A 15,088-nucleotide genomic window follows, 5' to 3' on the forward strand; every position below is an offset into this window, starting at 1 on the left:
ACCCTGCCCACCTCCACCTCCACGCACACACACACACACATGCATATGCAAACACATACAAAACCACACAAGCGCTCAGTAGCGTACAAATCAAGAGTGAGGACCATTGCTGCTGCTATTCCGTCGAAGAGAAAATCTGACTTGTAGTTGAATGGCAACTCATATACATTACTTCAACTAGTAGAATAATTCATGTGATGGTAATTTATGAAACGTCCATGTTTAAAAATCCATGATTTAGGAAATTTTATACACATGTACACACTCACACAAACTAATTCTTCAGAACATAATCATATCCAGTTTTTACTTGTTCAGCCTTTTTTTATTTTTGAAGACTGAAGCCGGCTGGCTCGCATCGTGTTCCTAAACAACTGGCATATTAATACAATGCCATTTCACAGCTTCTATAATCCTCTCCCTGGTAACAAATCTCTCAAAGGTTGACAGCGTACCAGGGCAACCGCCATTTCTCCTTTTCTCTCTCTTTCATACACATAAACACACACTTATATTCCTCTAAATTTTTTTTGCATCCTTTTCCTCTTTCCTTCGGTCCCTCTTGGTCTCTAGCACGCTCTGTCTGCCTCTCTCTTTTCCTCTCATATTTTTTCTGACATTAACAGCCACCAGCCCCCATCTAGAAATTCATCAGCGGAGGAAAGTGGAGGGAATGAAATTTGTGGCTGTGATTTATGAGTTATTGTGATCTCGACGTTCTCCGGGATGTATCGGAGACGGGGGTCACGTCTGTGTTAATTAAAATTTGGTGGCGGATTAAAAGCAGTCAATGGTGCCCTCTGATCCACTGTTTCAGAAGGAAAGTGTAATTAGAAAAGGATAATGGGTGTGAGGTGTGTGTGTGGGTGAGGGGGAAGGGGGGCGTGAGGGGGGACTCTGGTGTGGTTACCCCTTCATGTCAGAAGGAATGATATAATGAAACACATTAACACGCAGATATACACAAATACCTTACCTTTGCACTTATCCTGCGTGCAGTTTGCTTTTACCAGAAAACATGCCTCTCACTTTCTGAGACATTTCACACACATTGTGTGTGTGTGGTGCTGTGAGGGAGCGGGGCTTTGGGTCATTGTCCTGTTGGATGGCGGTGAAGGAGTACGGAGTAATGTGAAAATCATAACCAGTGGCGGAAGAGAAATCGAGTGCGAGGACTGATTAATGGCCAGCTGTTGGAGCGCGGCTGGGAGGGGTGGCTCTTTAATTGTGGAAATATGAGGAGCGGGAGTGAAATGTGCAGATTCAAAAACCAGCGACACTCCGAGAAAACTGGACCATGAAATATTTCTTCTGCTGCAAGTGAGCAGCGTTTCCCGCCTTTTATCTCGCGGTTATGTTCCCACATAGCCGGATTTTGACCCCGGAAAATGGTCACCTCCCAACTTGAGAATCAGTGCTGAGTTTTTATGTCCGATTAGTTGGCGTTTCGCGTTCAGTTCAGGGGCATCACAAGGCGATAAATGTCAGGCATGTCAGAAATTGTGGCTGGCTGTTTGGAGCAGCTCAATAGTCTGCTATCCCACACGCCCACTGTCAAAACATTTTTCAGCTGTGGTGAGAGTCTTGTAACATTATTGGATTAGTATTAATTTGGCAACATTGTGGCAAATTTTTGTCTTGACTGAAACTTTTCGCAGAGACTATGGTTGTTCTTTTGCCAGCAGCCACTGATGGCACTCTTCGTGATTTATTCTTTTTTAACCGAAAACAGTTCAGTACCACCCCCCAAAAAAATTGTACGGGACAAAGGACATTAAAAAATTGCAAGAATAAATGACAATGTTGACACACAGTACGTGTGTGGGGAACAGTAAATACATGCTTTAGGTCTGCACTGATGTCTTTTCCATGCAGTCTTTGTCACTTTATAATCACTTTACCTTTCTCATCTTTCCTACACCAAATAGAAGGATTTGTTACATGAACACAAACGTGTCAGTTTAGGTCACTTGCCACAAAAAGGACTGATGATGTGTTTCTTCTTGGGAGGAAAATTTGCTTTTCATTTCTGCGGACTGCGGAGGCTATAGCATGCGACTCAAAGCCTTTTTATACTCGTTAAACTGTACAGTGACACCTCGTGTCTTGTATGGAAACGTTTGCAGACATTGTGATGTCCCCCCTGCCGTCATTTCATATCCTGGGTTCTCCCTTTAATTTGTCACATGTCTGTGATTTTCTGGTAAAATATATATTTTAATGTGAATTATTCACAATTGGACATCAAGAGTAGAACTGATATTGTTTGTGGTAAATTTCACCATAAAAAGCCAACACTAACCACACCTCCAGACGTGCCGTTCTGTAACTGAGGTGAACTCCATACAGCACATTAAGAGAATCACCAAGACTGATACTGAACAACGGATGAACCTCTTTAATAAACTGAATATTCTGGTGGTGGATACTTGGGACTCCCATTTACAAATTTAATATTCACCCACTACCACCTGGAGTGCACTTATGAAACTTTCAGCAGGATGAGGATTTTGGAGAATGCTGACCTATATTCAGATGGCTCTGGATGGAAGGAAAAGAGGAGGGGAGGGTGCAGAGGAACACAGTCAAAAAAAGGGCGTATACAAAAGGAAGGAGGTTATTTGGGGTCAGCTGAATGCGCTGAAGACTGAATCACCGCTCAGCAAACTGCCTCCACTAAAAGATCCAGTTCTTCCCGCCCCTGCGCAATTGCTGCAGCTGATATATTCATAAAGATTCTGTACAGTGGAATTTTTAATCTGTAGCCACAGGGTGAAACTGGTAAAAGCTTGTTTTGTTGGAAAAGTGAATAAAAATTGAGAGACATAATAGAGGCGAGGCAAAGTAATGTTGGAGCGCAAGGAAAAGGCGGCATCTTTGTGTTTGTGCCTGTTCGTACTTTGGCTTTAACTGTTGGTAACATTACAATGCTGACGTTAAGAGCTGCCATTTGCTCAGCCGACCATTTAAGGAGTAATCCTGAGATTTATATATTATATTTAGATCTATAACAATTGTATATTGCTTTGATTATATGTATTATAGTACCTTAGTTGTTGGTTGTTGGTTTTTTTTAAACTTGTCTTTCTGGTGGGGGATCTGGATTATAAGGGTACTATAAGGTAAATATTAAAATGAATGTTTCTAAAGGAAGCACAACATTTTTGGACACCTATGTTGCTGTCAGCAGATGACCAGCATTGCTAAGAAGTGCAATGGCAACCTTATTGTGCACAACTAACTGGGGCACATCACAAGCCTGTGCAGTGAACATGTGCAGTTAAGTTTCTATTGCACCTGGAAATTAAATTGGACACACATTGAAATTAATCTTTTCTAAATGTTATTTTTCATTTATTCAACCCCTGTTTAGTCACTGACGGCTGCTATAAAGTTCTGCTCTTTTTCTTGTATTACACTGCAGAAAAGATGAAGGTGAAACTTGTTGTTAGCTACATTTCTATCATGGTTTAGCTGCAGCAATAGCAGCCAAACTGTCCAAACTCACAGAAAAAGGTTGTCCTCTAACTTCAGCCCTCTGTGCATCATTCTGTGATTTCAGTCATCATGCAGAGTAACGTACGGTGTCACAGATCAACCACAGAAAGTGCCCAAATCACTTATGGGATTAAGAAATGGGTAATGATGTTGCCCACCAGCTGGTTAAGTGTCTTTGTGACTTTGTGAATTGAGGTGATAAACTTTTTTTTTTTCTTTTTTTTTAGAGCTTGCAAACAGTTTGTGACAAAGATTCACACTTCTCCTTTCTAATGTCAGTGAAAGGAACACTGTGAACAATTAAAATTAAACAACTTTAATTTCTCATTTTCTTTTAATAAAATTTCTGACCAAATAAATGCACACATCTGAAACAAAGAACAACCAGGATGTACTATATACTGGATATTAACAGAAATTAATTCCTATTTGACCTGCCCTTCCATCATAAGAACAATTATAAATGTTACTGTTATTTTTCACACTGTTATTTTTATATTTCGAGAGCTGGACCCTCTAAATTCGATTTATTTCATGTTAAGGGGGAAAATCTGTTGTTAAGGGAGACAAATACATTTTTAGTTGGCTGAATAAACAAAAAATGTCAGCATGGCTCCGTACTTCACCATCAGAAGTGTAAGAGAAAAAACTGGCCCTTACAGTAGACTTTTTTGTATTTTCACTAATGTACATATGGGAGTGCATGTTTTTGGATTCATTTACTGCCTGCTATGCCAATTCTTGTTCAGTTACTGAGCAGGAAAAGAAGTTGATTAGGTTGTGAGGAAGCAGCAGGCTCTAGGAGTCAAAAAAACAACGTTACACTCAATTTAAGACACTGTATTCCACACACACCTACACACACATGCACACACACAGATGTTGCTTGAAGAATGAGGCAAAAAACATGCTGTACTGCTACTGTATTCAATATGGGTACTCTCGGGTTACTACCTCAAGTGGGATACAGAAGGCGAGGTGTTGCTTTGAAGCCTCTGCAACAACACGGGCATCCAATCGATAGCTATCACTTAAAAGCAGCTCAAAGTGACTGGTTACATGCGTGGCTGCTGACAATGGTGTGCAGCTGCACGCCGATATGCACACGCACAGAGTTGCTGAAGAACACATTCATAACTCGCATAAGCACACAGGGAGTTTTACACACTTGTGCGTGGACACACGGAGTCTGCATAGACACACAGACTGTCTGTCTCTCTGAGAGAACATGAGCTGCCATATCATATTTCCTGGTCTGGCTCTAACAGGGAGCCTGTCAAGATAAAAGGGCCATCTTCAATCAGCTACTACAGAATGATGCTATAGTATGCTTCCATCCCTTCCACTCAGCTGTGGCCCCAGTTACAGTGCTTGTACGAATGTGTGTGTATGAGGCGTGTTTCTCCATAACATAGTCCCCCTGCGGAGGTCTAGAACTATAGTAGGTTCCCCCTCGGGCTGTGCTTCACACAAAAGTCTTCAGTGAAAAGTGAAGATAAGGGACTCATTACAGTGCGTGTATCGACATATCAATCATCCATGCATCATTCATGCGTTCACCATCAAATTATGCTAATCCTAATTACTTCTGGGGAAATTACCATTCTTTATCTGTTAACAGTCAGGATTGTTTGGGGTTTCCTACCCACTATATCCACCACCATTTTCCCCAATATTTTCATTTTTCACATTCTCATATTCAGCACTAATGATCCCATTTTGCACCGCATACAATGGAATAATAATGCCCTAAGTATGAATAATGAATCAGTGACAAGTCACGGAGCATTACAATGGTGTACAGGGCAAACATTGTAATTGTTTATGTCCTTGTGAGTCATCAAGAGGAATTCTGAAGCCGTCGTTGCACATGGGTGATTAATCATTGTGGTTACACGTATGTTAATAATTCCTACTTTGCATGTATAAAAGTAATTATGGTTAATGGAGGAGATAGATGGGCCACTCCATGGACAAATATGCATAGCAATTTCTGTAATATGATTCTTATGATTCATGGTACCGTTGCAGTGCCGCATCTCGCTCCATCATGTGGTATCTGCATCTTTTCCATCTGGCTCTGCTTACAACCCAGCTATATACATGAGTGTAGCTTTTATCCCTTGTATACAAAAGGTGTGTGTGTGTGTGTATATATATATATATATATATTCTAAATGCAGTAGTATGAGATGAGTACACAAATTATTCAGTTAATTCATTTGCTAAAAAACTGCAGAACTACAATCCCCAAATATCAGAACTTTTTCCTTGATGACTAAAAAGGAATTCACTGAACTTAAATTCACTTATTTATATGATAAAGCCTGTAAAAGCTTCAAAAACAGTGTTCACAATGAGAAAAACTACATACAGAAGGAATGAAAAGAAGCAATTGAAATTTTATTGCTTGGACATATATAGATGTCTATGGTTCATTTGGGGATTTCACCAGGCTTCCATCCTGCAGAGAGGGTGGGTGATGGTTTTGGGAGGTTGTGGTGAGTTGTGCAAACACTGAGGGAGAGGCATGGGGTTTTTAAATAGCAAGATGGACCCATGACTAACTGCATCCAAACCAAGACCGCTTTGGTCACACTCCAAACCCAGAGAGAGCATCCTCAGTGGGACTGCATTCCTCTGTCCTCCTTCATTTATCCTGCCCCACCAGCAGCTGACTGATGATAAATTTTGTGGCTACCCTCCGCTAAACCATGTGGTGATGTGTGTGCATGAATGTGCATCTCTGTGCTTGTATGTCTGTTGAGTGTGTATGACCTTCCACTTCCTTGTTGCTGTGAGTGTGTGTGTGTGTACGTGGATAAACAGGGGAAGATCATAAATCTGTCTTTCTGTCCCACAGAGAAACAGCTGCAAGTTTTGTTTTGTTTTGGTTTTTTTTTGTGATGTTGCATATTACAAAGTCAGCTTCGGGCTCTGCGTTTCTGACCACATCACTGCAATCAAGAGCATTAACACCAAAGGAAAGGAAACATTTCCCCAATAAAACGACCACCTTGTTCACATCTGACAACCTCCTGTTGTCATCTATAAAGCCACAAAGTGGATCTGCACACAGGACATTAAAGACAGATGAGGTAAAATTATCAAGTACACTGTGGAATCACTGTGAGCCCACAGACACGCACTGCAGTCTCATTTACCCGTCCAGTGTCACCATCCTGCCTGCCTTGAGCTTGAAGACAATACCCATTTGTTACAAAATAACTCTCACAGCAGGCTGTTTTATATTAGACACTAGCGAGGAGATAGCAGTACAGGCAATTAACTTATCAACCCTGCAACATGGATTTATAGCTAAGGCATTCGTCTTGGGCTAAAACAGCCAGCCTACTGGCTCTATTGTGTTTCCTGTCATCTTCTCTTGCAGGTGTAAGAGTGTCCTTGTCAGAGCTCTGCAGTCAGGCCCTGCAGAGGGCAGAGTGCCAGGACTTAGGGCCAAGGGGGCCACTGGCAGCTCATTGTGCTGGAGACAAACTGAGCATGAGGTTAAAAATATACTTTCCTCATTCAACATGTGCGCAACTATTACAGATGAATTCAGTGTAACAGTGGGTCTAAAAACGAAACACACAGAGTAGCATGAAGCTGAGATGCACATTTGAGATGGAAACTGTTAAACATTCATCCAACCCTGACAGTTGCAACACATTTTCTCCTCAGGAATTTCAATTCCACAGAAACTAATCCTACAAATTCTCCGAAATCACAATGCAGAAATTGTCACAATGAAGCTATTTTGATAGAGGCAGGAGTGCAATGCAGAAATATCTGAGATTAGAGACAGGTCAATGTTGAAATATATTTCCTCATCTCGGAATTTCTGTCAACTTTTTCTATCCATCGATTTTCTTCCTTTTTTACTGTCTCTTGTTCCTTAATTAATTCATAACTATTCACACTCATTAGCTATAGCACAGCACCATATGGCTTCTTCTACATTTCCAGCACTAAATTCAGCTTGACAGCTGAGAAACTATTTAAAATACATTATGTTTCTATCTACACTGTGGTGCTAAAATCTGGTATGAAGACAAATGGAGTCTAGTTTCAGACGAACCGGCTTCCAGTCATTGCCTCTTAATTCTGCAGAGATTTAAAAAAGAAAAATCCTCATGGGCCTCAAGAAGCATCCAAAAACAAATGTAACCACACATTTAAAGAATATCTGCTCATTTCTGCCATTCTCTGATTTAAAGTAGCAGAACATGTCATAAGATACCTTGTAAGTGTGCAGACATCATGTTTTCAGACCTTTAAATGGCATCACTGCTGTTCAGAAAGCATGCCCACCTCAGCTTGCTCGCTTAATAGCAAAACCCCCGTGTGTTTGGTGCAACATGTGAAGAGCACTCGAGAAAGGTTTGAGACCTGAAGGGTGTTAATTACTTGTTGAGAGGTCATTTAAATAAGACCCCTCACAAAAAAAAAAAAAAAAAAAAAAAAAAAAAAAAAAGTGGTTCTATAGACCTGCTGCACGGACACACACACGGTCTGCCATGGCAAAGTGGACAAGGGAGCACAAAGAAGTGAATGCCATATTAAGTGCATGTGGCAGCACAGTCAAACATGTTATGACGCATTTAAATAGCAATTTGCACTAGCAACACTAGCAGACACATACACATACACACAGACTTTCATAAACTCCTGGGTTAGAATGTCAAATACCCATGAATAGCTGCTCATTATGGTACCTGTTGATGTGAAAATGCCACACGCACTTCAAGCACATTTTTACACAAAGAGCAGGTGCAGTCTCTCTGTCACATCTCTCTTCCACATCACCTATGGAATATCATCAAACACCTGGCCTCCCTTTAATCCCACTACACCTGGAGATTAATCACTAATATTCATGCTGAGTGCCGTCTTATGTGCAAGCATTTTATTCCCATCAGGGTGGAAGTTTGCAATAAGGAATCTTATCACGTCATGTACCAGACGTGAAAGCGCCACCAGTGAGATGAGAGGGACAAGCTAAATATTTGAATAAAGTCAGATCAATGAAAATCAAGCATCCAGTGACCGTGGAGAAAATCTCCAGGTAAAGACAAACAGTGAGATTTGGACAAAGACAAAGTGTCCCATTGCTCTGACCCACCATGCAGCCCATTTTCTTTTTGACTTGCATCTGTTAGTCATTCATGAGGAACGGCCTGGCTCCCTCCAGCGAGCCTCCCTCTTTGCTGCAGTTATGATTTATGCCTTCCTTAACTAATCAAGGGTATGATCATTAGTCAGGGGATATTCAAGGGGCCAGGGCCTTGTCAGGTCAGCGGAAGGCCAAATCTCTCATTTTGGTTCCTCTGCCATCCATGGGTGAGGTCTGGGATAAGAGAAGACTGGAGGTACGCCCCCTCACCTTCCCCCAGTGCCCTCTGAGGCATTCGTCAGCAAACAGCACAAGGAAGGGAGCCCTGGGGTGTGTTGTATAATGTAGTGGAAGAGAAAAGCCATGATGTTTGTACTTTGTTGAAATTTATTGCAGCTTCTTCAGCAGAAAACAGGCAATGAAGAACAATGTTTTAGAAATGATAGAAATAAAACTTTACCAAATTTGCAATGGAGCTTCTTGTAAAAATAGTCTTGGGAAACCTTAGTTTATTATGAGCAGCAATTCTGCATCTAGCGGATGTCACTTCACCACAACCAGCTCCGCATTCACATACACAAACACACACAAACACAAACGTGCACACAAAAGAAGTAAAAAATACACATTCATATACAAGCCATGGCCACACTGTATGCAAAAATGACACAGGATGTGGGGATGGTACAAAAGGTCAGAGCTCAAGGAACGTAGCACGGATGGCCTTGCTGCTTCTCGGCCAATCACACGCCTACTTGGTGAGCTGCCAACTTGGAACTTATTACACTACATATTGAGGGGGAAAAGGCAGTGGGGGGCCGTATGTTTTTTAAGACAGTGGGTGTTATCCAGTGAGGTTCTGGATGGTAACTCTATCCCAATCGATGTGATTATCTCTAAGCTATTGGCAATCAGAGCTATTAATAAGCAATGAAAGCAGGACTTTTTCTCACTTTTTTTTCACTTTTTCTCCCTCCCTCCTTCAGCCATTCTCTCCTCCTTTCTGGAATGGCTTTGAGGGAACAGAGGCATTTGGAAAAGGTCCGCTGTTGGCCGCACTTCAGTCGAGATTCTCATCTGCACATAATTCACTTTCAAAGGGCAGAGGGGGCGGCAAAGAGAATCCTTAATTGCGCCAGCACCATGTACAACGTAGACAAATGTTTATATCTCGGCCTTCTAATGAGAAACCAATAACGGATGCAAGAAGCACTCTACCCTTTCTCCCTCCCCACCTCCTTCCCATCTAGCCCCCAAATACACAGATACACATCCACATGACAATGAAAAACAGGCCTTTTTGGAGAGCATCACCTCATTTATCAACAGGCCTTATGTTTGGAGTCATGCAACACTCTACTCAGGCACTGATGCAGCTATAAATCTGTTTGGTTAGAACAGGGGTCAGCATCCTTCAGCATTAAAAGAGTAATTTTGGGTGCGATTCCCTCCAAATAAAATCCTGCATTTACTGCATGTAATAAAAGAACTACGTTCTACTTTCCTCAGAAACGTCTCGGGGGGGGTGGCATAAACAAGGTGCAACACATATTTTGATAACCAAAATAGTTAAAAAAAAAAAAAAAAAGTTTTATTTCAACTTCCCAAGATTACCGAATTCTTCAGAATCATAACGATTACACAAAAAAAAAACATCAATAGAATAAAATGTATTTAAAGTAAATAGCCATTACTTATTCACATTATTTTCTCAAAGTCACAAGGCGCCACGGCAGAGGGATGAAAGCGTGTGTTGCTGACCCCTGGGTTAGAATATCAGATTGCCTATATTTGTCCATTAGGTTGATCCTGGGGTAAGTGCAAGGGATGTTTCAGATTTTAATGGTCAAGCTGAAAGGCTTACAGAGTACTGACGCTGTATTTGGAGCCGATTCAGCACAGGTACAAATTACCTGACCATAAGACCAGGTATTCAGTTGGACATGTATGTTACATTTGAGCTTAAAATGTTTCAAATGTTCCAAACCTCCAGCATGATTTAAATTGGTTGGGACAAAACAGGAAGTTAGTATGCCACACCCACATAATACAGTAAAGGCCAGAGAAATTTTTCCAATTTTTGAGTTTATGTAAAGCCCTTGTGAGTTTTTAGCATCTTCATACAAAATGGATGGCAAGTTACACAGCAAACTGCCAAACACAGCCACGGGAGACTATCTCATCTCATCTATCTCCCACAATTCAGTGCGCTGGGCTGTTGCGGCAGAGCACCAGTCAGACCGGTGAATCTCAGCACAGCCTTATCTCCCAGCGGCCGAGGAGGAAGCGGAGGTCCTTTAAAGGGCTGAGGTCATTTCCTCCGCCTGCGGGCACTGGCAGGAAAAATAAAATGTCTCCATTCGGTCAGCCCTGCTTTATTTCAAATGCCGCCGCTGCCTTTTAAGAGGCCCTTGTGGGCATGGATGGCAAATGAGCGGTTTTGGGTTCTCACAATCTATTCCTTTTCTTTCTCCCTCTGCCATGCTCAATCCCCCTCTCCATCTGTGATGCGAACCCCAAATCTCTGCTGCATTTCTACAGTAAATGTGAAAGTGCCCAAACAGATATAGAGATGGACAGAGCATGAGAGTGAGAGAGAAAAACTAAGACAAAGAGGGTAAGCAGAAACAGTGTGAGAGTATGGAGGAGCATGAGAGCAAGTGAGAGAGAGTGTGATGAAGAGCTGAATGCCTCCACTCACCCACAGTGCTTGACAGCCCTAAAGCCCTTTCATAACTTCCTGTTCCCATTTCTCTCTGAACTGGGCTACATCCAAGACATGTGCGTGTGTATTTATCAGAAAGTACAGTTTGTGTGCATCTGTTGTGCACCCTTGCAAGAATATCGGCGTGCATGCATGTGTGTGCGCGTGCCCAGAAAGTGTTTGTGCATGTCACAGAGTGAGGTAGTGAGTCAGCGCTGGGAAGATAGAGAGGCTCATTGAAAGGCCTGCATGGTGGAGGAGAGCAGCCAGAACAGGCAGACAGGCGGGCACGCATGCTGGGATGTTAGCAGAAGGATTGATAGATCTGTTGCATGGCTACTGCTGCTGCAAGAACCTCGCAGACCTCAGGCAGATGGATGGTTAGCGCGTTCTTGGGTATGATTAGTGTGTATGCATGTGGGTGTGTGTTTGCGAGTGTGCCTTTTGTGTTTGACTGCGTGGGAGAGATTTATTACATGATCTTAGTGTGTTTTTTTTTTTGGGTGGGGATCGGGCTCTTTAAATCAGGGCTTTACAGCAGTGGCACACACTCATCTAATGTCGGTAAATGCATAGATGGAGAAGGAGTAGTGGAGCTGTTTGTGCGTGGTAGCCGTACCTGTGTTCGCTGCTGTTTGTATATGTGTTTCACTGACACCTGACCTGTAAGCACCCAAAGCGTCATTGCTGTTCTTTCTGCTCGTCTACAACACATAGCCTTCACTCCCACATCAACCGCTCTCCATCTCCCCACTTTCCTTTCCATACTTATTTAGGGCCATTCTTTCTATAGGCATTTTATTGGCACAGCAATAAAACATTTTTTGTTCGTCTGGGTTTAGCATTACTTCAGAAGTGTGAAATATCACATCTGTATTTATAATCTAAATGTATGCAAATAGGAACTCACAAAAATCTATCCAGTGGTGATGTGGAGAAAACTAAATTGTAAACCTGCACAATAAACCAACAATTAATTAGGAATGGTTTATACATATCTGTTGTGCTGAACTTACATTTTAAAATAAAGTACGATCACATTACATTGTACTGTAGAAATAATTTGAGCCAGTTTCAGTTTAGTTTTTTTTTTTTTCTTTCCTTGAACGCTCTACATCATCCTCCTTCTCTGCCTCAAAGCTACAGCTGCACGAAAGGCAAAAAGGTATATGATGGTTTACCGTACCATGGAAATATATCCAAAGTATACAAATAAAACGTGTGCTCGGCAACAGATTTGACAGAATCAGAATATAAAGGAGAGTTGGTGAGTAGAAGATAAGTCTGCTGACCATCAATCTTCCGTTCTAGCTAGGTCACTGTTACAGATGACTGATTGTGACCTCTTTTTCTCAACTTGTTTTGGCAATACACTCACTGAGCACAACTACACAAAAAAGAAAGAAAAAAAGACAGCAAAGGGGTGGAGGGGAACCGGCAGAGAGGAAGAATGGATGGAGGTAAAGGATGATCGCTGTGTGATGGTCGCACAGTGGTGATAAGCAGCCTGCCTGACATTTAAACAAGTGTCAGGGTCAGAGGGTCATATGACTGGAAACAATGCATGACCAGATCAGGGCGATGTGTCGATTTGGCTTTGTTAAGAGCAGCACAGACGCACGCCAGCCTATCAGCCTTTATTACACCTGCCTGGCTCATTTACGCTTTGATACCTGCTCACCTTTCAGAGGATAGAGGGAAAGATGTAATCGTGTTTTTGTGTAGAATCTCTTCTCCTCAACTTGTCTTTCAAACATTAAAGAACTGCAATTTACTCTTCAAGGTTAGTCCACACACTTTGCTTTCCTCTCTGCACGCATCTCCCCCTTTGTCCCCCTCCCTCCCCCACGCTGGGTACAGGGCACAACCACCCTTTCCAGTCATAAAATATGTCTGCTTATACTGCTTCTTGGCGTTTCAGCAGCACTGCATTCCAGGAGGGTGACTTATGGGAAACACTGTCTCGCGCACACCACAGTGCTAAGCTGAGCTGATGGTTTTTGTGCTGTGCATAACTCAGGTCAGCCGGACACAGAGATGGATAACCTGTGATTGAGCGCAGTGTATTTCTTCCATCACAGAAAATGTAAGGGCCTCACCTCTTTTTCTTGTCTCAATCGAATCTAACCTTCCTCCACTGTGCCTTTCTCTTCTTTAATCCACCCTGTGCTGTGTCCTGTGACCTGCGCAGTCATTCTTCCAACTAGCATGCATCCAGCCTTCTTTTTAATAGCCCGTAGGATTCAGTAACGGGACTGGTAAGGATAATCAGCCCTATTTTTCCTCTATCCTCTAAAAAGCAGAGGTTCTTTTCCTCAACATTTTGACCCTGAGTATGCCTGCCAGGGTAAATTCAGGTTTGGAGCAGGGTTAAGAAGACAGCTTCACCTTGGAAGGCCACACTTCAGAGCCCGGGAAACCACAAAAAGCAATTAAAAGTATTGATGGAACTTCAATAGCTCTTAAACAGTGCTGCCAGACACCTCGGGGCAAGTAGCACACTAATCTCCCCCCCACATATCTCTATCGCTCCATTCTCTCTCCGACTCTCCCTTTTTCTCCACCAAAGACTAGGTTGGCCTTGATCATTACCAACCGATTACACACAAAATAAAAAGTACTTGAAATATATTTACAGCCGTCTGATTCAGGTGTCTGAAGTGAGCAAAGACCCTGGGAAGATGAGTGTGACAATGATAGTAATTAAAGTTTATCTAATCCCGACTACCTTATTAGTCCTCTAATTGGTCGTGTATGTTCAAGCAAGCTTTGTGTGCTCAAGAAACAATTTTAAACGAGCCACTAATGTCATCGCTGCATGTGCGCACAATTTACTGTGCAGTCACTAATGGACCTTTAACAGAAACAGGCTTTCCAAAAGATTGTCTTCCATGTTACAGAGCAGGAAATCGAGGAGGAGCTCGGGAGGGAAAGAAACAGTAGCTGCATGCTTATCCTCTGAAGCAAGGCAGTGTCATCTATAAGCAGGTTGTTTACCCAAAGCCTTTCTGCAGTGCAAGTCATCCACTTGCTAAATTGGTGACCTAAGGCACAAAGCATCATTGGCTGAGGTCTAACAAAGGACTTGGACCACTGTGACAGAACACAGTTTTAAAGAATGGTGGCTAGTGCACAGAAACAAGATGGGTGTACAGGATCAGCAAACTAATGACTTACCTTTGCACTGGTTGGTGTTCTTATCCAGAATGGCCTTGGTTGACACTATTTTTCCATACCTGTAAAGACAGAGAGACAACATTTGGGATTTTTGACTCAGAATGACCCAAAATAACTTTGACTGGTGGTGCTGTCCTGTGGTTAGAGTTGAAGTTTTATTTTCTGTAAGCTGCCATTTAGTTGTAGCTACCAATTTGGGAAGTAGCACAAATGTCAAAAGGCATTGGAAAGAGAAATCACTCGGGGTTAATAACATTATGTGTATGACTGACTTCAAATGAATGCAGGGCCCTCTGACATTTCAGGGAGTCACTGAACATTTTCAAAAGGTCTAAAAGCAGACATGCATAGTGGACAGTCTTAAAAGTTACGTTGTTATGTTGCTATACAGCATAACATATTTGATGTTAAGCAATTGCTTTCACATTGAAAAACTAAAAAATAGAAAGAACTGAGTAAAAAGAATTGTGACTTAACATACTGATTTGTGAGTTTTAGAGGTGGTGGCAGACCAAGCCAAATTAGCTGCTTCCCCCTGGTTCCATGGCTCATGCTAAGCTAAGCTAACTGCGTCAAAAAGACCCAATAGTTGC

The 15,088-nt window shown here is 42.1% G+C and overlaps 1 protein-coding gene across 6 annotated transcripts in view; it reads right to left on the reverse strand.

Moving 5' to 3' along the window:
• Positions 1 to 15,088, reverse strand: part of LOC115050597 (RNA-binding motif, single-stranded-interacting protein 3) — a 238,561-nt gene that overhangs the window by 105,061 nt on the left and 118,412 nt on the right. For all 6 annotated transcript variants that reach the window (XM_029513487.1, XM_029513488.1, XM_029513486.1 and 3 more), the window contains one exon: positions 14,496 to 14,554. In XM_029513487.1, the coding sequence (XP_029369347.1) occupies positions 14,496 to 14,554 (59 nt within the window). The remainder of the gene's footprint in view (positions 1 to 14,495; positions 14,555 to 15,088) is intronic.

The sequence above is a fragment of the Echeneis naucrates genome, chromosome 11 (genome assembly GCF_900963305.1).
Source record: "Echeneis naucrates chromosome 11, fEcheNa1.1, whole genome shotgun sequence".
Taxonomy (NCBI): domain Eukaryota; kingdom Metazoa; phylum Chordata; class Actinopteri; order Carangiformes; family Echeneidae; genus Echeneis; species Echeneis naucrates.